This window comes from Carlito syrichta, unplaced genomic scaffold (assembly GCF_000164805.1).
Source record: "Carlito syrichta isolate Samal-C Ts95f unplaced genomic scaffold, Tarsius_syrichta-2.0.1 Scaffold302449, whole genome shotgun sequence".
Taxonomy (NCBI): domain Eukaryota; kingdom Metazoa; phylum Chordata; class Mammalia; order Primates; family Tarsiidae; genus Carlito; species Carlito syrichta.
Genome location: NW_007246545.1, coordinates 382,454 through 407,173, shown reverse-complemented (window position 1 = coordinate 407,173; position 24,720 = coordinate 382,454). Strand labels below are relative to the sequence as shown.

General features: G+C 36.2%; 1 protein-coding gene across 1 annotated transcript in view; it reads right to left on the bottom strand.

The window, feature by feature from the left end:
• KIAA0586 (KIAA0586 ortholog) overlaps window positions 1-24,720 on the bottom strand; it is a 110,441-nt gene that overhangs the window by 68,861 nt on the left and 16,860 nt on the right. The window contains exons 9-19 of the mRNA XM_008056687.2: window positions 22,636-22,791; window positions 20,742-20,865; window positions 16,535-16,643; window positions 15,077-15,297; window positions 14,580-14,652; window positions 12,743-12,970; window positions 11,513-11,690; window positions 8,089-8,283; window positions 6,621-6,808; window positions 1,577-1,687; window positions 377-457 (exon numbers count right to left, since the gene is read on the bottom strand). Of these exons, the coding sequence (XP_008054878.1) occupies window positions 377-457; window positions 1,577-1,687; window positions 6,621-6,808; window positions 8,089-8,283; window positions 11,513-11,690; window positions 12,743-12,970; window positions 14,580-14,652; window positions 15,077-15,297; window positions 16,535-16,643; window positions 20,742-20,865; window positions 22,636-22,791 (1,664 nt within the window). The remainder of the gene's footprint in view (window positions 1-376; window positions 458-1,576; window positions 1,688-6,620; window positions 6,809-8,088; window positions 8,284-11,512; window positions 11,691-12,742; window positions 12,971-14,579; window positions 14,653-15,076; window positions 15,298-16,534; window positions 16,644-20,741; window positions 20,866-22,635; window positions 22,792-24,720) is intronic.

Genomic DNA, 24,720 nt, shown 5'->3' with positions numbered 1-24,720 from the left:
CAAGAGGACTGCCTGAGTCCAGGGGTTCAAGACTAGCCTGGGCAACTTGACGAGATGTCATCTCTATAATTAAAAAAAAAAAAAAAAAAAGCTGGGCATGGAGGAGCATGCCGGTAGGTTCAGCTACTTGAAAGGCTGATGTTGAAGGATCGCCTGAGCCCAGTCGGTCAAGGCTGTGGTGGCTGTGAGTGTGCCATTGTACTCCAGCCTGGGTGACATAGTGAGACTCCGACTCAAAAAAAAAAAAAGCAAATTTAAATTAAAAGTAAAAGCAAGTTTCTCAAAGCACTGTAACATAATATTGATAGTCAAAAGACAGCCACCTGGAAAAATACTGGTAAAAAAATAATTTCTCATGGTTTTTAAGCTTTGTTACCTGTATGACATCAATTACTTCATCAAAGTTAGTTCCTGGAAGTTTCACCTCTCCTTCATCTACCTTCATAATTTCTGGAGCCTAAGAAAGTAATTTCAGAAAGTTTTTGTTGTTAATTTACATGCAATTTATCATATTTCTACCTATTGTATGTCTGTAATTACATGGCCCTGAATTTTTTAATATCCCATTGAGAATTGATTTAATTAGTAAATGAAATCCAAGGTAGTCCCCAAGCCATTAGCTTGCCATTTCAATAGCTATAAAAAATTAAATAACAATTTTTCTGTTAAGGACTTCATCAATATTGAAACTTAACTGATCAACAGGTTGATATAATTGTAATTTCTCTCCTAGAATTAAGTATGCACATAAATGAACTCACAAAAAAAGATACAGAATGAAACAATTTAGAAAAATAAACAAAATAGTCACTTTACAAATTTAAACACTAGTCCTCACTATATAAAACCTAGTCACTGAAAATCACAATAGCCTCTTACTGAGAACAGAATGATAAACAGTCCAAAAATGAATTATTTGCTATATAAGTTTCAACAAACTTCTAGTGAAAAGAATTACTCATAAAAAAATTAAATTAGGCACAAATGCCATTTAGGGTCAGTTCTGTTTCATTGTTTGTGATCATGAGAGAATGTTGATTCTTTAAAACTGTACCCTCAGTGACCAAATCTGCTTGCAACAGATGAAACCTGGAGTAAGTTACAGTGCTATTTTGCTGTGTAGTAAAGCCATAACTGCATTATTCAGAAGTAAATAAATACCAGGAAAAATGCATATTTTGCATTATGTCAAGAGTATAATGATAAAGTAACCCAAAATATGATCTCCAATTATCACTATAAAATTAACATTCATAAAATCTATAATACCCATGCAAATCAAAAATTCTTCACCAAAGAGACAGCAACTCTTTCTTCATGTATGACAGTTTCACAACTTAAGTTACCAAAAAGTTACACTAAGGATTATCACTTTCTGAATATTTTATAAATGTAAGAGTTGATAACAAACTCTCACATTCATAAACAATTTGAAATTCATTTTTAAACTTTTTCTCAAAATCTGAATTATTAAAATAAATTATGATTATGATAGAAGGCTTTGAATGGAATAACACAGTTAACATCTATAGTCACACATTACTCAAAAATTTTAAGATTAAATTTTGAAATATACCTGTATCCAGGTTTGCAGAGGAGGAAGACATGCTTCTTTGGGACTGAGCAGGGGTGAACCCACATCAGCACTACCATTTGAAATGCTATCAATATCTACACTGGGTAATACCTAAAACAGAACACAGCATTCAGCTTTTCATTTATCATTTTGTCTCAAAAGTGTGTGTATGTATGTGTAAAACAAAACATGCCTTTGAAGTTTTTATTATGAAGTCAATGGATAACAAAATTTTTAAATTATTAAAGCATATTTTACAAATATAGAAAATAAAGAAGAAAACATACAAAAATCCTACTATCTTAAGGTAATTTCATTCTCATTATTCTTTTCGTCTTTTACTGCTCACTTATGCATAGCTAAATTTTAAAACAGTTTTCCTTCTTGATTTTTCATTGTTATTACAATGAAGTGTAAACAATTTATAATGTTTCTGTATTGACCTCATAATTATATTTTTAAATGACTATACAATATTTCAAAAAATATACCTTATTTAATTATATTCCTATTATTAAACATTTCCCAATTTTCTAATTTTCCACTGTTAAATATATATGTATATATACACAGTACAAAAACTTTTCATATATACAAGGGTTTACTTACTAAAGTTTATTTCATTATGCTAGATTAACTTCCTAGCAAAACATGGTGGCTCACGTCTATAATCCCAGCACTTTGAGAGGCAGAGGCGAGAGGACTGCCTGAGCCTGGGGGTTCAAGACCAGTTTAGGCAACTTGGCAAGACCTCGTCTCTATAATAAATCAAAAAATTAGCCGAGTGTGGAAGCACACGCCTGTAGTTCCAGCTACTTGGAAGATTGAGGCAGAAGGTTCACCTGAGCCCAGCAGGTCGAGAGTCCAGTAGTGGTAAGCATGCCACTACACTCTAGCCTGGGAGACAGAGTGAGACTCCAACTCAAAAAAAAAAAAAAAAAAATTAACTTCTTGGGCCACAGGGCATGAATATTTCAGATTCTTGGTAATTACAGGCAAAATACAATCCAAACAACCTCTATTTGTATCACCAAAAACATAATTAATTCTAAGTTATACACAACCCTCATCCAAATTACATAATATTGTTTCATTAATAGCAGTGTTTAAATGGAGACATATGATTGTTATTTCAATGTGCATTGTCTTGGTTACTAGCAAAATTTAAATGACTCAATTTGCTTGCTGATAAACTGTATTTCCTCTTTTGGAGAGTCTTTTTCATGCCCTTAGGATATTTCTGGATTTGGACCTACATGTCTTTTTATTAATTTATGGAGATCTTTATATTTTAAAATGAATTCTTTACTAGCATCTTCCTTTCTATGTTCTCAGTATATGGTGTTTTCCTTTTTACTTAGGATCTTTTTCTCCCAATTTGGATTCCTTAAATTCTTCCATGAATTTAACAACATTCATTTATTCAACACACATTGACTGGGTCCATGCTTGATTCAAGGAGCTCTCCAGGATAACACATGCCCAGGTCTCCCAAACCTCCCACAGCTGCTGAACCTCTCTGGGTTAATAAGCCTGTACTGTCAGAAGGACACCCAAAGAGTGCTCCAAGTGAGGGATGTATTTGCTCATGCTAGTTCCCTGCCCTGGAAGAATGACGAGGAGTTGAAAGGTTCCACTCCAGATCAGGGCTTCATTGCACACATGTATCCATCAATCACAAGGCCAGGAATCTTCCTGAGACCGACTGACTCAGCCCCAACAACTCAGCTGTGAAAACACATTGTCAATTTTAGCTGCAGGGTGGAAGTCGCTCCATGAGAATAAAGTGTATGTCTAGCTACGCTGGTGATTGCTAAGTCTCTGGGAATCGCTTGGGCTGGCGGGTTGAGGCTGTCCTCTATGTGTAAATTTGCACAATACAAATGGATGGCTCAGGGAGCAGTATCCAGTCAAAAACCAGTACTGGGAGTCTGTAGGTGGCACCTGACAGCTCCAGGTTTATTGTCTCCTTAGTGGTCAGGACCCAAGAATGAGGCAAGTCTTCTGTTTCCCAGGGTGCACATTAACTTGCCCAAGAAAACTCATTTGTCCTGCTTCAAACATGAGTCCAATCCTTGAGAAGTCTAAGTACTAGAGTGTCCAGACTGTTTGTAAGTAAAAACGAACAGTGAGATGGACACAGTGGTTGGAATAAATCAACCAAAAAGTTTACCATAGTTGACGAACACTTTCCTACACATGCCTCCTGATTGGTCAATAATAAGCCACATGTAAACACTCATATTCACTTTTGCCCAGAACTAGTGAAGACTTCAACTTCTGCAGCTGGATCCCAGTCTACCAGGATAAATGTTTGAATGCAGAATGTCACTTTCCACTGGGCCTAACAGGGCCAGCATGATGAAAAGAATGGGGGCTGGGTTCACAGGTTATTTGACACTATGCAGTGTTTGCAAAGCTGAATTAATATGTAATCCACCTCTTTAAAGACTCTCAGAATCAAAGTCCTAGTATATTACCTAAGTTACATACATTTTACAAGAAAGACAAATAAATATAGAATAGCTAAATGATTTTAGCAAGGTCACATATAAGACAGGAAGAAAGTACAGATGGAAACTCAAGAGACATATGAATGAAAAACAGACCATTTCCTATTTATAGTCCTTTAGGTCAGAAACAGGCATGGCTTTACTTTTTCACTAGAACACGTATTGATTTCTCTTTAGTGTTCCCTGTGAAAGGCTGACATCTGAAGATGATTTGGGTAACAATTACCTGCCAAAAGATGACCTAAAATTGCCACCTCCTTGGTTAGCCTGTCCTGAGCAGTCATCCAGCAAAATGTTACTAAATTCCAGCCATGTCTATTCCCTCAAAACTCACAGACAGTGCTTGTTTTTCCATTTTCTGCATGATCTTGACCAATGCAAGAGTTTTAATAGATTCCTCCTTTATCAAAAAGAGCTCTTTGACGTGCACACATGAAACTATATCACGTCTTCTTTTAAAATGCAAATCAGACAGTTCATTTCTTAGCCAGCAGATGGCAGGAAAAGGACATGTCTCAGGGAGAGTAATATAATCTAGCAACTCCACCCTTGAACATTTATCCCAGGGAAATGAAAATGTCCATTCATGTAGAAGCTTTACAAGAATGTTCACAGCAGGTTTATTGGTAATAGCAAAACTAAAAGCTCGTTTTTCTCTTCTGCAGCCCTGGCTCTCAAGGGCGATTCTGCCTTCTTCACATTCTGATTCCTCTTTATACTCGCTACGTCTACCTTGGTTTCAGACACAACTGACTCTCATGTAGTTGACCCCAACATCCTCTGAGCTGGGATCCCTGCCTCCAAGTCTTCTCCCTTGTTAACCTATCTTCCATATCGTAAAAAGAAAGATCATTCTCTAACATCAGTTTGACCCTGTTACTTTCCAGCTTAGGATTGTTTTACATATGTAAGCTATAGGTTTTATAGATTCAAATATGTATTTTTCTATCATACATAAGTTTTCTTCTTTCATATCTAGACTTAGCTTCAGTTTTGATAAAAATTCTATACAATTATCTTCAATTTTTCAAGAATCCTATTTCCCACTGATTTATGAAGTCTCCATCACATTCTTTTCTCTCTCTCTCTTTTTTTTTTGAGTAGGACTCTCACTCTGCTTCCTAGGCTAGAGTGCAGTGGCACACTCACAGCCACTGCAGCCTCAACCTGCTGGGCTCAGGTGATCCTTCCAAATAGCTGGAACCACAGGCAAACACCACCTGGGCTCAGGTGATCCTTCCATCTCAGCCTCCCAAATAGCTGGAAGTACAGGCACACACTACCATGCCTGGCTAATTTTCTAATTTTTTGTAGAAACAAGGTCTGTCTGTGTTATCCAGGATGGAACTCCTAGGCTCAAGTGATCCTCCCATCTCAGTCTCTCAAAGTACTGGAATTATGGGTGTGAGTCACTGCATGTGGCTTGTTTTAGTGAAATTCTAATTTTAAAAAACTGACAGTAACTATGAGATTTTTTAAAAACTTGACCCTAGCCGGGCTCAGTGGCTCAGCCTGTAATCCCGCGCCTTTGGGAGGCTGAGGTGAGTGGATTGCCTGAGCCCGCGGGTTCGAGACCCGCCTGGGCAGCAAGACCTCATCTCTACAATAAATCAAAAAATCAGCCGGGCGTGGTAGCACATGCCTGTAATTCCGGCTACTTGGAAGGCTGAGGCGGAAGGATCGCCAGAGCCCAGCAGGCAAGGCTGCGGTGGCTGGGAGCGGCCGCTGCACTCGTCTGGGCGACTGAGCAAGACTCCAGCTCAAAAAAAAAAATATTTGACCTTTAAGATCAGTCTTTTATATGAAAAAACAAAGATTTAGAAAAGTTAGAGAATTTTGGTGCTGATCCAGTATAATAGAGTATTTCAGAAATAGCCTCAATTATTTGAAAAGACTGTAATGGGCCTGGTGCAGTGGCTCATGCCTGTAATGCCAGCACTTTGGAAGGCAGAGACTAGAGGATGGTCTGAGTCCAGGGGTTCAAGACCAGCCTAGACAACTTGGCAGTACCTTGTCTCTGTTTAAAAAACAGCTGGGCGTTTTTTAAACAGTTCCGGCTACTTGGAAGGCTGAGGCGGAAGGATCACCAGAGCCCAGCAGGTCGAGGCTGCGGTGGCCGGGAGCGGCCACTGCACTCCAGTCTGGGCGACAGAATGAGACTCCAACTCAGGGAAAAAAAAAAAGTTTTCTCTGCAAAAATTCAAGTATTCTCATATGTTTGTGCAACGTTTGTAGTATTAATTATATAAATCATACAAATTAATTTTTCTAATTAATAAAAATACACAGTTCAATTGTTCCCTTTAGAATATCATCAAGACACCTGGATATAAATCACTGGCCTAGAAGAGTAGCTTAAATCATACCAACAAGGATATAGACATCATACTAACATCACAGTTTTAAAGAATAAAGGAGCCATGATATAACCAAAGTTTCCATTAGGTAATGTAACAAATTTTAAGTACTAATGTTAACCCAAAGATTTTTTTTGTGTCCTTAAAATTCTCTACTCATGTGTCCCAGCATACCTGCACAGTAAGTTGAGGAGGATCCTTTTTCTCTGACTTCATTTCTACAACTGCTATGTTAGGTTTCTTTACTCCAGTTTCTGTTTTTTGAGATGATGGAGGAATAGATGTGGTCACTGTTATAGGGTGTGGCTTACTTACAATTACTCCCGTAGATGGCATGGAATCACTGTTACTTTGGGTTTGTCCTAAGAAGTTTAAGGGAGAAACATGTCAGCTAGTTCAGAAATAAAGAAAAAAAATCTAATACACCCTTGGATCTTTGTGGCTGTACTCTCATATAAGGGAAAGCACATATAAGGGAAACGACAGTCACCTCTCCCTCTATCATCACCACTGTCAACACACCCTTGAAGGCATGTTTGAACAGACAATAACTACCATGTTGACATGCCATTGACCTATAATATCAAAAATAAAAAGTTATGTTAAAAATTATTCATATTTAAATCATTCATCAAAATCAAGAACAGCAATAACACTGAAAGGAAAAAAAGAACTAATTAGATTTGAAGATCTGGTGTGAGAGCAAAAACAATCTGTTCAATTTTTAACATGATGACTCTGAGAGACTTCAAATAAGTAAATAAACAAATATGTGCTTAGAATATATAACCACACAACTTTTACTTATCAAAACCAAATTCAAAACTACATAAAACAGGTTGGGCACAGTGGCTCATGTCTGTAATCCCAGCACTTTGGGAGGCCAAGACAAGAGGATTGCTTGAGCCCAGGAGTTCAAGATCAGCCTAAGCAATGTAGTGAGACCTGGTCTCTACAAAAACAAATAAACAAACAAAAACTACCTAAAAGTACTTTAAAGTACTTACCCTAAGATATGACAATAATAACAAGCCAATCAAACTTCTTGTATTCTTAAATTATTATGAATGTCCATTACAGATCTAAGTTGTTTTTGTTTTTTTTTTGAGTCAGAGTCTCACTCTGCTGCCCAAGCTGGAGTGCAGTAGCACTGTGATCATGGCTCACTATAGCCTCAAACTCCTGGGCTCAGCCCATCCTTCTGCCTCAGCCCCCCAAGTAGCTAGAACTACAGGCATACACCATCACACCTGGCTAATTTTTTTTTTTTTTGTAAGACAAGGTCTCACTATGATACCCAGGCTAATCTCGAACTCCTGGGATCAAGTGACTCTCCTATCTCAGCCTCCCAAAGTGCTGGGATTACAGGCCCGAGCCACTGCATCTGGCATTTAAAACTATTTTATTTCATCTACAGTAGTATTCTATAAAATATCAAAAAAATGTTTCTTGTGAGTGAAACAACAGCAGGAACCTATCATTTCAGAAAATGCTATTACACAGCATAAGATACATTCTGAGGCCTTCCCTACAATTATAAACAAGGGGGGGGTAGGTAACTGTTGTATAAGTAACATTTTCTAAGTTCCACTACTATTGATACAAATTTAAAATTCACCCCACATATTTCGTTGGTTCTTACCTAAAAGAATTGCCATAGGAATTAGATGACCTTCCAGCGCACCTGAAAAAGTAGGCATTTCTCTGCTTGGGCTGAACAAATACTGCTGATCGCCATGAGGTAGTGTAGTAATGGAATGCTTCACTTTAGAATCCATTTTCATAGGTTTTGTTGCATAAATGTCAGTTTGTGTTCTTATTGACTTTACTTTAGTGCCTGCAATAATCATCAACAGCAGATATTTTAAAATATTGTTTGAATATTTACTACCCAGCCATCTAGAAATACTACAACTTTTCTTCACAGAAAAACCTCATTCTATATAATAATATCAAAACAGAAGTACTACCTAAACTAGCAGCTGGCAAACTTCTTAAATGGCCAGAGAGTAAATATTTTAGTCTTGTGGGCCATGTGATCTCAGTTGTAACTACTCAAACTCTGCTGTTGTGCATGAAAGCAGCCATGGACAATACATAAATGAATGAGCATGGCTAGGCTCAAATAAAACTTTATTTGCAAAAGCAGTTCACCTAGAGGCCATAGTTTGGCAGCTCCTAAACAGATATACAACTTGTACAGCTGTTAAGACAAAATAGATACAATGACTAGAAAAAATGTTGCATAAAGATTCTGAAAAACAGCCAGGCAAAGTGCCTCAAGCCTGTAATCCCAGCACTTTGGGAGGCAGAGGCGAGAGGATTGCCTGACTCCAGGGGTTCGAGAACAATCTGGGCAATTTAGTGAGACCTCATCTCTACAATAAATCAAAAAATTAACATGGTGGCACACGCCTATAGTTCCAGTTACTTGGGAGGCTGAGGTGGAAGCAGGTTAAGGCTGCAGTGGCCATGAGCGTGCCACTCCAGCCTGGGTGACAGAGTGAGATTCCAACTCAAAAAAAAAAAAAAGAAAAGATTCTGAAAAATACTCAAAATAGTATGGCTGAACTCATTAATTTTTTTCCATAGGAACCAAAAGTTAATGATCATTTTTTGGAATTGGGTTTTTTTAATCTTCTCATTATACATAACATAATTCTGAATTATCAGCCTTTATTATGAGTTATGTTATTGAGGTTATTGAAGTTATGAACAGATACTCTAATTCTGTATTTAATTAAACCTTACAGAAGTGAATATCATTATACAATAGTCCCTCTTTATCCATGGTTTTGCTTTCCCCAATCTCATTACCCATAAACAAAAATGGTTAGAAAATATTAAATGGAAAATTCCAGAAATAAACAATTCATATGTTTTAAATGGCATGCCATTCTAATTCTAAGCAGTGTGATGAAATCTTTTGTTGTCCCACTCCACTCTGCCCAGGATGTGTCACCCCTTTGTCCAGCATATCAACACAAAAACATAGTACAGTTAAGTACCAGTCACAGTTTCAGGCATCCACTGTGGGTCTTGGAACATATCCCCTATGGAGAAAGGGGACGACTGTACATTTTTTCTATTCCTATGAGGTAGATATATATAAATATTACATCCTAAATTGTTTTTTCTTTATTATAAAGATGTGGGGTATGATTCAGGCTTAGGTATACAAATGTTCATTATGCAGGTATCCTTGTTGAAGAGGTATGCTCCTCCCTCCCCTGGCAGTTTCCCTCAACTGCCAATCCCTTTCTTATAGTATTATGATAATTGTTCAAGGTCTGCTTATGAGTGAGACCATATAGTATTCTGTTCTTTGTTTCTGTGATAGATCACTGAGTATGATAGATTCTAAATCCATCCAAGTTGCTGTGAAGTCCATATGTTTGCTCTTCTTTACATTCTAAATTTTAAAAAATTAAAAATTTGAGTATATGTCTCTGGAAAAGAGTATATAAATTTCTATGGAACCCAAGAAAAGTGAAGAAAAGAAAAAAGTAAAAGTGCAAAGGAAAAGAGACTAAAATATTTCTAAATAATTTCCTGATATTACATTTTTAATTTTAACACATGGGTGTGTTTACGCTCTTAGACTTTTAAATATAGCTTCCTTTTATTTATATTCCCAGGAAGAAAAATTTTAGTGCCATATTCATATTTTCTCATCTTGTTCTCTGGCAGTCATTCATTCTATTGAATGGATATTTTTCTTGCATGTTTACTCAAAATATATGTGTTTAGCATTTAATATGTATTAGGCGTTATTCTAGACACAAGGAATATAAAAGTGAATAAACCAACTGCACTCATGGAGCTTATCGTCAAGTAAGGATAAAGAAACAAATAAATAATAAAGTAAACAAACAATACCAGGTAGTAATAAGTGCTATGAAGAACAATAAGGCAGAGCAGGGTGATAGAGAGGGCAGGAGATAATTCTTTGAATGGAATGGTCGGGGTAGATTCCTCTGAGGAGTTAACACTTAAGACCAGAGATGGAAAGAGCCAGAGAGTGAGCTACGCACATGTCTGAAGGAAGGGTGCCCCAAACAGAGAACATAGCAAGTACCGAGGCCCTAGGATGACCATGAGGCCACAGGCTCTTGATCACTTCTACTATGAAAAAGGTTATTGTGGAAAGTCATTTTTTGATCTGAAAGTAGTTGCAAACCTCAGATTACTTTTGCAAAGGCTTTCAACACCCCAAATATAAGTTAACATCAAAGACCCAATAAATGAGAGGAAACAGGATAAATATTATTTATTAGGGTAAGCTATATGCTTCACTGAAATAATACCAGTAAAATTTCTATGTAACTTGACACTCTATATAATCAACCTAACTTTTAGAAAGGTAAGAAACTAAAACAACTGCAACAGCTCCAATTTCTAGAAAAGAAAATGGATTGGTATCTACTAGTTACCACATATTGTCAAGTAGTTTACTGACTGCTGAAGAAACTGAGAAGTTGAGGAACTTCAAAATATAATCAAAATCAACAGACTCCATATTTAACTAAGAGTTATATTTAAATATGCAGTACCAGTGAAACGGTAGATGTGAATCAAAATACACAATGATAAATAAGATGTTTTCAGTTGTGCACAAAAGCAACAAAGACGTTTTCTCTGAGAACAAACAAAATTGCCAAAGTGCCCATCAAAAATTTTTAAATAATAAACAGCAAAGAGCACATCTTTCTGTTAATAAGAACATGATGGACCAAGATCTTCAAGGAAATATCTACTTTCCCTAGATTATAATTTAGATTGTTCAAGATCTGTCATCTCCCTAAGAAAAACTGTATAATGCTTTATCTGAAGATACTACCTAATCCTACATTTCTTCCCACTTATCCTTATATTGTGCCTTGATCTTTAAGTTCTGGTCTATTTTGTCCTACCTCTCCTAGAAGGTATTATTTTTCCATCCCCAAGTATTATATAATCTGAACTTGTGTTTATAAATAATAAATAAAAAAGCAAACAAAAAACTTTACATATTAAACAGATAATATTAAAAAATGAGGTTAAACACTAAAAATGAGATTCCTTACCTTTAACTCGTTCTATTACTTTTGGTCTCTGTGGTTTGATGGATTTAGGAGATGGAGAATTAAATCTGAGATATGGTCCCTTTTTAAGAGTGCTGCGATGGCCCTGATAAACTGGTTTTCCATAAACTTGTAACATATAATCTTCATCTTTTATCACTGGGTTTGTTTTCAAAAGCCCCTATGTATACAAAGTTATTCAACTCACCATGAAAATAGTAATCAAACACTTATCTCATTTTCCAAACCCTCCTTTTGCTAACAAGTACTATAATAAGAATGACTAGCTCTAAAAAAAATCCTCTATTTTAAACAACCCTTAAATTCTGGATAGAGTTTGCAAATATGAGTTTTAAATGCATGAAAACATAAAAATCATCCACCTAAAAAACATGAAAGTTCTTACATTACTAAGTGTATTTTCAACACCAAAAAAGTAATATTTAAAAACATTTTAGGCTGGGCACAGTGGCTCACGCCTGTAAATCCCAACACTTTGAGAAGCCAAGGCCGGAGGATTGCTTTAGCCCAGGGGTTCAAAACTTGTCTGGGCAACACAAAGAAAAGGAAAAAAAAAACAAAGAAAAGGAAAAAAATACACTTTACATAATTATTATATTCATGTTTAATAAAAATACAATAACTGGGCAACCCTCTCAGGTTCCCTCTTGCTCTGGAAGCTTTTCTGTCCTCTCAATAAATCACACTTTAAAAAAAAAAAAAGAAATACATCAACCTTAGCCTTTAAATTACTTTATACATTACTAACTCCACCTTCAACCGTAATCTAAATGTCACAGAAAGGTTGTATTTATGAATATCTACTAAGTACCAAGCATTGAATTAGATGTTTTACAGATCTGCTCAACTCACTAGGCACTATACACACATTTGTTAAACTGAAAATTATCATACACATAAATACAAAGATGAAACACAATTTTGAGTACCATGAATTACAAAATCTAGTTTTGGAACTAGATGATCTCTTGATATCATATACCTGCTATAGCTATAATACTATGTTTCTAAGTGTGAGATCTCAGAATGCATTTCATGCAGTGTTTTTCACATTATAAATCCAAAACCCTAAATATCAACAATGTAAAGACAGCTTACATTTATATATTCCATATTTTAAAAACATCTTCATATTCCCTTCATTATGCTATCTTAAAGGAAATGATCAATCATGATGCAACATTTATCTAAAAAACTAGATTAGGATCTTACTTCTTTTCTCTCCTTCTGTAAACTTGAAGCAGGCATACTTCTCATAGGTGGATTTCTAAAATGTTCCTCTATTTGCTTTTGAGGATGCTTTCTTGGAATTACAGATTTGTTTATGGTTTTGTCTTGTGTATTGGTTTTAATATCTTTACCCAAATTCTGAGCTTTCTTGGTCCTTTGATATTTCTGGTCAAATTTCTTTTGTTCATAATCTTTTCTTGCCAGTTCATCCTTAATACAACCAAAGTTAAAATTACTTAAAATCTATCCAAATAGTAATGTCCTCACATCAGAAAGTATTAGAATTTTTTTTGCTGTTACAGAAATATAGTTTAGCAGTTTAAATGCTTTAAAACTAAAGAAAATTGGCTTCCATAAAAATAAAAATTACCTGGAAGAATTTTTTTAAAAGCTAAAAAAGACTAGTATCTTTTGGAGCAGGAAGAATGGGAAACAGTAGGAGTTCAGGGGTAAGAGAGCAATTTTTCATTACAAATGCTTTTATACTTTTTGATGTTTAAGCCACATAAATTTAGTGACAGGTTAAAATTAAATTTTAAAAAAGTTTTAGGAAGTCCAATTTTTAATAAAACTCTGAGATAAATATTTAATATTGAAAGTATCTGAAGGTTTAAACAAACATGTTTTACAAGGAGTTCACAGTAACAGTGACATATATTGCCAGCTGGCTGCAGAGCCAAGACTAGACTCCAAATCTTCTAACTCTTAGTTGAACATTTTGTTTCTGATGGATCATATAGTGGCTGGCATAACTCCTTCATAACTTCATTAGAGACATGTTCTTAAACAAGTTTAAAAATACATTTTTTTGTTTATTGCTGTGGAAACAGAACAGACACTTTACCTTACTACCAATATGAGTAGCATATGAGCACATCTTAGAGTCAGGGGGAAAAAAACTTTGCTTCCGAGATAAACTAACAGGCTATCCTGTCTAGTTCTGTTCCTTCAAATAAAACTTTAAGAATTTCCTTTAAATTACTGGTCCTAATAAAAATAACTCCCAGACTTTTGCAATGCTGATGTCAGTCTAAATACGTACCACGCCCTTTGTGGATATGAGAAAGAAGCTGTTTTTCCACCTGGAACTTAGTAACCTTGGAAATCTAGTGGGGTTTTTTTCCCCTTTAAATAATTTTTGGTATTTTTACTTTGGTGAGCATTTACAATGCTTCTAAATCTGCTGCCTTGAAACATCTTTGCAAGTATAATTCTATTTTTTTCTAAACGCTTTTGCAAAATTTTCTTTCAAATTACTCTTATTTTAATTACTGTCCAACAATTTGCCAAATAAAAGTCATAGCATAATTCATGAGATAAAGTGTTTGTTAAATAAAACTAACCTATTAATAAGTAAATACAAAGAGTGTCTGGCTGGGCATGGTGGCTCATGCCTGTAATTCCAGCACTTTGGGAGGCCAAGGTAAGATGATTCCTTGAGCCCAGGAGTTCAAGACCAGCCTGGGCAACATAAAGAGATCTTGTCTCTACAAAAAAAAAAAAATCAAAAAATTAGTCAAGCATGATAGTGTCTGCCTGTAGTCCCGGCTACTCAGGAGGCTGAGGTAGAAGGATCATCTAAGCCCAGGAGATTGAGGCTGTGTTGAGTCATGATGGTGCCACTGCACTTCAGCTGGGGTGGCAAAGCAAGAGACCCCAACACAAAGAAAAAAAAAAAAAGTATTATAAGTGACTTTTATAGAATAAAACTTTTATATAAGTAGGCTTTTATTCTGAGAATAAGTGTTATGCTTATAAACTGGAATCAATAATATCTTCCTGAGAATTCACATAATTTTCTGTTTTTTCCAAGACATACCTGAATTTCTGCAGAAATAGTTTTAATCCATTCATCTACTGTCTTTCTGATCCTATTCTTCTCAGACATTTCTCTATGAAAGAGAAAAAGGAGTTTTTTAAAATTAGCAACTAATTAGCAACAGTAGAACAGGACCTGGATCAGATCTAACACTTATGTAATTCTGAACCAACTATGTAGCCCGATAGCCTTCATCTGAAAAGAAAAAACCAATAGTATTAGTTCTAATCAAATGTTTGACAAGCACATGTGAACCCCAGACACATACCAAAAAAGAAAAATAATTAAAAGGAAAATTTCCATCAGTAAAAAGTAGTACCACCATGTATATATTTAAATTCCAACTTTATAATAAGTTCCACATCTTCAAAGGCATTTTAAAAAAACCTTTTCTAAATATTAAAACACTTTAAACAAAATGAAGTGCTCAGAAAAAAATTAAGAAGTTGTAGTGGCAGCTTCATAAATGACCATGGGATGCCAGTCTCCTGTCTTACCTGTTGGTGGATAGAGCATTGATAAATGAATACATGGCAGCCCCATCTTTTGCACGAATAATAGCTTCCAGGTTCTCTTCAAGTACTTTTTTATTGTTTTGTACTCCTCTCAGAATCTTCTCAGCATCTTTCAGTACAGATCTTGTTGCACTGGTTGTTTGAAGCTTAACAGAATTCTGTGGAAGGTCAGCAAGCCTCAACAAATTCAGAGATTCTTTTGGCTTAAAAGAAAAAAAGGCAGAAAAAAATTATTAAGTAAAATTCACATTGATTGTTTTAATCCAAACAAGAGTTATTACTCTTGTTGGAGCCATATACTATATCAATATATTCTAAGAACTCAATTTGTCAAACTGAAGAATAACAAATGCTTGGCAATTAAGGGTTTTTTTTTCCCATTTAGAAATACTAATGTGAGTGTTAAATAAAACAGGGGTGGAAGATTCACAGCTGTGCCGGACTGTTCAGTGACCAACAAAAGCTCTAGCTGCTCAAGAAAGCTCAAATCTATTTGAGCAAGTTGGCAGCCTGGTGTGGTGGTTCACACCTGTAATCCCAGCACTTTGGGAGGCGGAGGCAAGAGGAATGCCTGAGCCCAAGGGTTTGAGACCAGCCTGAGCAACTTGGTTAGACCTCATCTTCACAATATTTTTTTAAAAGTTAGCCTGAAGTGGTGATACACACTTGTGGTCCCAGCTACTTGGAAGGCTGAGGCGAAGGATCACCTGAGACCAGCAGGTCACAGCTACAGTAGCCATGAGTGTGCTACTGCACTCCAGCCTGGGCAACAGAGTGACACTCCAACTCCAAAAAAAAAAAAGAGTAAGCTGGTTCTAGGTATGTACAGCAGACATTATTGATTGGATCAACGAGGGCCATTCACACGTCTCTTCCCCCCTTCCTTCCTCTCCAACAGCAGCTGGAAAGCCAGAGATAACCATATGGCACAGTCCTGGCCAAGGAGTAATAAATAGAAATCATCTGGTGAGGGCTCTGGGAAAATTCTGTAAGCAGAACAGACTTGGCTGACATGTCCCCCCTTTTTTTTAAGAGATAGGGTCTTACTCTGACATCCAGGCGGGAGGGCAGTGGTGCAATCACAGCTCACTGGGTTCAAGTAATCCACCTCAGCCTCTCAAGTAGCTAAAGCTAAAGGCACGCACCACCCTACCCAGCTTATTTATTTTTCATTTTTGTAGACACAGTGTTTGGTTATGTAGCCAGACCCTGCTATGTTGCCCAGGTTGGTCTCAAACTCCTGCTCTCAAGAGATTCTCCCACCTAAGCCTCCCTAAATGCTGGAATTACAGGTGTGAGCCACCACACCCAGCTGGCTGGCATGTCTTTTTCAGTGTTTTAACTTCATCCTTTCTCCTAATTTCTATCATCATAACTTTTTCATTCCTTTATAATCTTCACCCTTACTAATCGCCAATTTTAACATCATTCCCACTTTACCTGATCAGTGTCATTTGTTTCTTTCTTCTTTTGGCCAAGATCATGAAGAACATCATTAGACTTCTGCATAGTCACTTTAGCTGCTCCTAGCTCTTCATAGGCAGGAAATCTTTGAGAAGGTAGATTTTCAATGCTACAGAAGATTAGGAAAAATATTTCCTAAATTGTCATAAATACAGTAATCATTTGATTACACAAATCTTTGATATAGTCTTCGTTTTTAGATTATTTAATGGTATCCTATAAAAATGGTACCATGAAATTAACCAGTTTTGTGATAAACATGTGAAACACAGATAATCACAAGAGATAAAATTATTCTCACCAAAACAATTTAGGCATAGCAAGAAAAAAACAGAAAAAGCTTTTGCTTTTTTTTTTTTGAGTTGGAGTCTCACTCTGTCACCCAGACTGGAGTGTAGTGGCTGCTCCCGGCCACCGCAGTCTCGACCTGCTGGACTCCAGTGATCCTTCCGCCTCAGCCTTCTGAGTAGCCGGAATTACAGGCACGTGCTACCATGCCTGGCTAATTTTTGATTTATTGTAGAGATGAGGTCTCGCCAAGTTGCCCATGCGGGTCTTGAACCCACGGGCTCAGGCAATCCACTCACCTCAGCCTCCCAAAGGCGCAGGATTACAGGCTGAGCCACCGAGCCCGGCTCAGCTTTCGCTTTTAAGAAGCCAACATTCAGAAGCACTTCCAGATTCGTAGAGTAAGAATCTCTGAAAATCAGCTTCTCCATAAAAGCAATGAGAACACTAGCAATAATTATCAAAATTCATTTTTTTAGAACCCTGGAAATTAAAGAAAGGCTTGCAACAACCCAAGGAATATTTATTTATTTATTTTAAAAGGCTGACTCCAAATAAGAACAGTACGCTTTATGGAATTTTTTTAAATTGCCCTATTATCAGAACCCTTTCCCCAACTCTTTGGTAGCTTGAAAACCAACAGCCTCAAAAAAGGAGTAGAATGGTTTAGAGCTTCTCCAAAAAGTCTCAGTCACAGAATTTGTCTGTATTTGATCTGACTCAGAACTAGGTCAGCAAGCAACCCTATCCCCAGGGCATTTTTCAAAAACAGTGGTAATTGTTTAACATCTCAGCTGCCAGAGGTAGTGATAGCTATTGAGGCAAACAAGACTGTAATCAATACATTTTTTAAGTCTTGGGAATGAGAGGTGCACAGTGGAGCTTTGAAAAGCTCTAACATATTCCTGGACATTTAAAAGGTCATGTGCATATGCAGGGCTATGTGCATACCCAGGAAAGATCTAACTGGAGGCATGACACACACACACACACACACACACACACACACACACACACACACACACACACACAGCCCTTTGGCAAAGACAGTGAGACTTTCCAGCTCAAAGCAATTAAGGAAATCTCTTTCCACTCATTAGAAGACTAAGCTAACAAAATAGAGACTTCAGTAGGTGCACATGACAAAGAATACAAACTTTACAGAATTAGTTCAGGAAAGTTTCTAAACCAGCAACAATAACAAAATCTGAAAAGGGGGAAGAAACTGATTTCCAGAATTGCTACACTGTATCCTTTAAAATGTCTAGTTTTCAACAAAAAATCAGGAGACACACAGAGAAACAGTAAAGTATAGTCCAAACACAGGAAAAAGCAGTCAATAGAAACTGGAGGAATTCCAGATATCAGACTTTCTAGGCAAAGACTATAAATCTACAGTTTAAATCTAAAGATTATTACTAAAGAAAATCAGTTCAAAGAATTAAAGAAAAGTTTAAGAATGAAGTCTTTCCAAATAGAGAATGATCAATAAAGAGATAGAAATTATTTTCAAAAAATTGAAATTTTGGAGTTGAAAAATATAACAACTGAAATGTATAATTCACAACAGAGATTCAACATCATATTTGAGTTGGCAAAAGAAAGAATCAGTGAACCAGATGATAGGTTAATTGAGATTATCCAGTTTGAGAAATGGAAAGAAAAGGGAATAAAGAAAAATCAACAGAGCATTAGTGACCTGTGGGACACCATCAAACATTCCAATATAGAAATTTTCATTAAAAACCATAAACTTGGCTAGGTGTGGTAGCTCAAGCCTATAATCCCAGCACTTCAGAAGGCTGAGGTGGGAGAATCATTTGAGATACGAGTTAGAGACCAGCCTGGGCAACACATTGAGACCACTATCTCCAAAATGAAAGAAAAAGAATAATAATTAAGAAAACATAGAGTCCAAGAAGGCAGTGAGATGACATATTCCAAGTGCTGAAAGAAAAAGAATGTCAACCAAAACTTCTACATCTAGCAAAACTATCCTTCAAATGTGAAGGAGACCAGCCTGGGCAACAAAGCAAGAACCTGTCTCCACAAAAAGTAAAAATCTGCCAGGTACAATGGCAAGTACCTACAGTCCTACCTATTTGGGAGTCTGAGGCAGGAGAATCACTTGAGGCCAGGAGTTTGAGGATACATGATCATACTACTAACTTGGATGACAGAGCAAGACCCTGTCTCTAAAAAAAAAATAATAAATTTTAAATGGTGAAGAAGAGGACACCAGGGGTGCACATGCACAGAAAGATGACCATGTGAAGAGACATCAAGGGGAAGACCATCCACAAGCCAAAGAGATAGGCCTCAAAAGAAACACCTGCCAGCACCTTGATCTTTGACTTCCAGCCTCCACAACCATGAGAAAATAAATTGCTTTTTAAACAAAAAAAAAAAAAAGAAAGTGGAGGAAGAAGAGGAGAAGGATAAATTAAGACATTCCCAGGTAAGCAAAAACTGAGAGATTCACTGCTACCAAAACTACCTTACTAGAAATACTAAAAGGAGTCCTTCAAGGTGGAATAAAAGACTCTAACTTGGATCCATATGAGTAAAGGGTAAAGATAAAAGGTAACTATAAAAGACAGTACATGTATTTTTGTTTGTATCTCTTTTCTTCTATCTGATTTAAAAAACAGCTTCATGAAGTAATAATTATAAAGCTATATAGATGGGCATATAACGTGTAAAGATAAAATTTGTATGACAATATAGTAAAAAGAAAGGAAAAAGAAACTGAACTTTATTGGAGCAACATTTGAATACTACAGAAATCAAAACAGCATTAATCTAAACTAGACTTTAAAAATTAATAAGCAATTGTGATCCCTAGGGCAACCATTAAGAAAATAACTCAAAAAATACATAGCACCCGGGCTCGGTGGCTCAGCCTGTAATCCCGCGCCTTTGGGAGGCTGAGGTGAGTGGACTGCCTGAGCCTGCGGGTTCGAGACCTGCCTGGGCAGCGAGACCTCATCTCTACAATAAATCAAAAAATCAGCTGGGTGTGGTGGCGCATGCCTGTAATTCCGGCTATTTGGAAGGCTGAGGCGGAAGGATTGCCGGAGCCCAGCAGGTCGAGGCTGCGGTGGCCGGGAGTGGCCACTGCACTCCAGTCTGGGCGACAGAGTGAGACTCCAACCCAAAAAAAAAAAAATACATAGCAAAGGACACAATAAAGGAATTAAAATAGTACAACTAGAAGACATCTAATAGAAAAATAGGGACTAATGCAGGAAAAGTGAAATAAAAATACCTAAGATCTACAGATAACATATAGCAACATGGCAGACATAAATCCTACCTTACTAGTAATTACATTAAATGTAAATGGATTCAAATTGTACAATGTCTCCACATAAAATTACTCAAAATGTGACTCTTGTTTTTTATTAGTATAGCTCTCATGGTGTTGAAGATAAATATAATGATCATGGTCCAGATTTATTTGACTTTTTAAAAACTTTTTATTATGTAAAATGTCAAACATACAGAAAAGGAGAGAATACTATAATGAACCTCCATATACCCATTATTTAATCACAATAATCATCAGCTCATGGCTATCCTCATTTTATGTATACTCCCAAACTAGTTCCCCTACCCTACATCATTTTTTAAGCAAATTCCAGATATTATTTCAACAAAAATAAATAATCTGCATTCATCAGAAATTAATAATCTACATTTTTAAAAAAAGAGATACTCATTTCCAAACTATATTATTGAAAAAGGAAAAGATGTATTAGTATCAAAAACTAGCTACTAAATCTAAGATAAATTTTAAAAGCAGTGCTATAATTTATTAAAATTCTTAAAGAAATCTGAGAAATCTGAAAAAGCTCTTTTCAATCTAGTTCTCATTCCAATTTCTTGTTTTTACCTGTTTCTTTTCTCAGGATTCCATCCTATTTTTGACCTAGTTAGTGAGGAATTGTCTGATGATTCCATTGTTCTTGTCAAAGAATCATTGTTATCCAAAATTTGTTCCAACAGTCTAACATTTCCTATAATAAAAAATATAATATCATTTTCTAAATACCAATTCATATAATATCTCACATATATTTGTACTATGTCCTAAATTAGCTTCCTATAATGATTATCAACTCAATTTACTTTACAATGTAGGCTGTAAATCACTAGGTTGTAAATACACTCCCCAAATAAATACTTATACCAGTAAACTATATGTCCATGTAACAAACATGCACTTGTACCCCTTGAACATAATTAAAGAAAAAAACTCTAAATATTTATACCTCATAAAAACTATACTGGTAAAAGTTGGAATTATATAGGTAAAAGACTACATTTATTTCCACCATAGAAAAAAGGAATTTGTATAAGTGTTGTCATCACAAAGGCCAGCAAAATAGACTATTTATGTATTAGTAAAGAAGAGCGTCATCTATCTTCATAGCAACAATTAATTAGATCTTTATTTTAGCCTTGTTTTTAGTGAGACTATATACTAACGTTTTGTGTGTGAGATTAATTTCTTTATTAAAAATTTTAATATCTTCTAAATTCCTTAAAACTCTTTAAACATCCCTAAGTCAAGACTTGAATGCACTTAGATGATTCTATTACTTTTACTAGCAAGGGTACATTTTAAGGCTCTTTAATACGCTATTATTTCATATCACTTATAAAAGGTTGTGTTCTCTGTTAACCCTTTGTACCCAGATACCCCCTCTGAGGTGACATCATAAATCTAGCAAACCATTCAGATGTCCCCTCTCAAAGGACATAAAGAGATTGCTGGTAATTATACACGACAAACTTATACCAGCATAAATTTTTCAAAAATGTATGTTTCTGAAAGTTTTCCATTCAAACTGCATGAAAAAGCAAATAAAGAGATGAAATATATACTGAGATATACATTTTTTAAAAATCAGCTAATGTTACTCAGAAAGGGAATGTGTGAAATGCTTTCACAGCGGTGTACAGACTGGACAACAAATTACGTATTATTAATGTGGGAGGAAGAAAACGAGACTGCATTGTGTGCTCAAATAGACAAACATCAGGTGGAAGATATCAAACAAATTACTACTGCCCAACATGTATTGATGAACCTGCAATGCATGTTGGTGACTGTCTGATACATTTACACATTAGAAAAATATAAGACACAAAATTTTGATTTTTTTGTCATAAACAAGTTCCTCAATGTCCAAAATTCCATTATAAGCCAAATATAATTACAATAAAATAACTGGTTCCAAGACTATACTATTTAACATGAAGTGATTCATTGTTTGCTGCTTCATAAAAAACTGTGGTTAAGTTGCTGGCAGGTGATTCATGAGATGCCTGAGTGCAAAGGGTTAAGAAATTCTTATATTAGCATTTTTTCCAACTGAACATGGTGATAAATATTAAATTTCTCTGAGTTTTATTATTGAAATTCACATCTAAAAACAATGTAAGAAAACATCCTCTAAAAATGCGCAGACCTACCTTAAGGAAAGCACTATTTTTTATTCATTAATATTGAAACTTGTTCATTAAAGGTTTAAGTAATAACCTGTTAGAGATAGTCAGAATAACTACAAAAGTATACCTCCAGTTCCTTTTACAAAGAATCTAAAGAAGCTTGACTTGTCCAGTAAGCAACATTTAAAGAAAAATATAAAAATAGAAATTCTATTTTAGTTACTAATAGGTACATAGAGAATTATAAGCCATGAGTGAGAAAATCTCACGACAATTTCCTAATTGAGATAGGTCTAGAAAAAAATGGGTACTAATTGTAAGTGTTTTATTACCTCTACGACCTGACATTTCCATATTTTCTTTTTCTTCCATAGGATTTTCCCTCTTTAACAGTTCATCACCCCTTGAAACAGGTATAGGAGCAAACCTGCGAGGTGCTGGTGTCTCCAAAGGAGATTTCTGTTTATCTTCAACCTCTCTTATAGGTGCTTTAACAGAAAATTTAAAAATAATTACTTTAACTTTTAATTGTGGCTATTACTCCTCCCTATACTTGAAATACAAATGAAAATGATAAAGGATACACAGATTAGCAACAAGTATATAGAAATAACTTTATCCTCACTAAAAATCAAAAGAAATGAAGACTATAAACATTTTACACTCACAAATAGTAAATAAGAATCAATATGGTAATTATTTAGTACTATTGAAGCTGTGATAAAAATGGCATAGCAGACACTCCTCATGTCTTCAAAAACTGATAAACCATTTGGCAATAAGTATAGGAAGTCTCAAAATTTTAATATACTTTGACCTAGTATCTTACTCTTGGGAACTTATCCAAAGGAAATAACATAAACAAAAGAAAATGTTAAATATATGATGATGTTCATTACAGTATAACTTACAAAGACAAAAACTAAAAACTTCCTAGGTGTCCAACAACAGACTATCCTTTAGTCATTACAAATTAAAATTCTGAAGATAACTACAAAAAAACCATGGCAAATGCTTCTGATACGCTAGTAAAGAAGCGGTACAAAATTATATTTATGCCACAATTACAACTATATGAAAAATGCCCGCCTGGGAAACTTGGCGAGACCTCATCTCTATAATACACCAAAAATTAGCCAGGGGTGGTAGCACGCGCCTGTAGTTCCAGCTACCTGGAAGGCTGAGGCGGAAGGATCGCTGGAGCACATCAGGTTGAGGCTGCGGTGGCTGGGAGCGGCCACTGCACTCCAGTCTGGGCGACAGAGTGAGACTCCAACTCGAAAAAAAAAAAAAAAAGATATGGCTGGGTGCAGTGGCTTATGCCTGTAATTCCAACATTTTAGGAGGCTGAGGCAAAAGATTACTTGAGTCCAGGAGTTAGAGGCCAGCTTGGGCAACACAGCAACACCTCATTTCTACAAAAAACAATCAAAAAATTAGCCAGGAGCATGAGGTAGAAGGATCTCCTGAGCCTAAAAGGTTGGGGCTGCAATGAGCTGTGATTGTGCCATTGCACTCCAGCCTGGGCAAAAGTGAGACTCCGACTCAGAGAAAGAAAGAAAAGGGGGGGAGGGGGAGAGAAAATGGGGTCCAGGCATGATCGCCCCCATCTGTAATTCCAGCACTTTGAGAGGCCAAGGTGGGCAGACTGCCTGAGCCCAGTTGTTCGAGACTAGCTGGGACAATATAGTGAGATCTCATGTCTACAAAAACAAAAAATATCAGCCAGGTGCAGGGGCACTCACCTGTAGTCTCAGCTACTCAGGATGCTGTGTTAGAATCACCTGAGCCCAGGAGGTAGAGGCTGCCATGAGCCATGATCGTTGTGATCATGCCACTGTACCCCAGACTGGGCAACAGAGTGAGACCTCTACTCAAAAAAAAATAAAAGAAAGAGAGAGAGAGAGAGAGAGAGAGAGAGAAAGAGAATTGCATATGCCCAAAAAAAGTAAAGAAAAATAAAAAGTATAACTGGTTGAATTTTAAATTTACTCATTTTTTTCTTCTATTTCTGTTATTGTTAGTGTAACTAATACAGTATAAATTTATTAATTGTATACTATACATTAGAATTCAGTATACAATTAATAAAACAGACATCTCTTTCGTTTAAAACTCAAGTCTTGGGCCAGGCTCAGTGGTCAGCCTGTAATCCTAGCACTTTGGGAGGCCAAGGCAAGTGGATTGCCTGAGTCCAAGGGTTCAAGACCAGCCCGGGCAACTTGGCAAGACCTTGTCTCTACAATAAAATAAAATAAAATAAAATAGCTGTGTGTGGCAGCACGCGCCTGTTGTTCCGGCTATTACCAGCTACTTGGAAGGCTGAGATGGAAGGATCACCAGAGCCCAGCAGGTTGACGCTGGGCTGGTCGTGAGTGTGCCACTGCATCCCAGCCTGGAGGATAGAGTGAGACTCC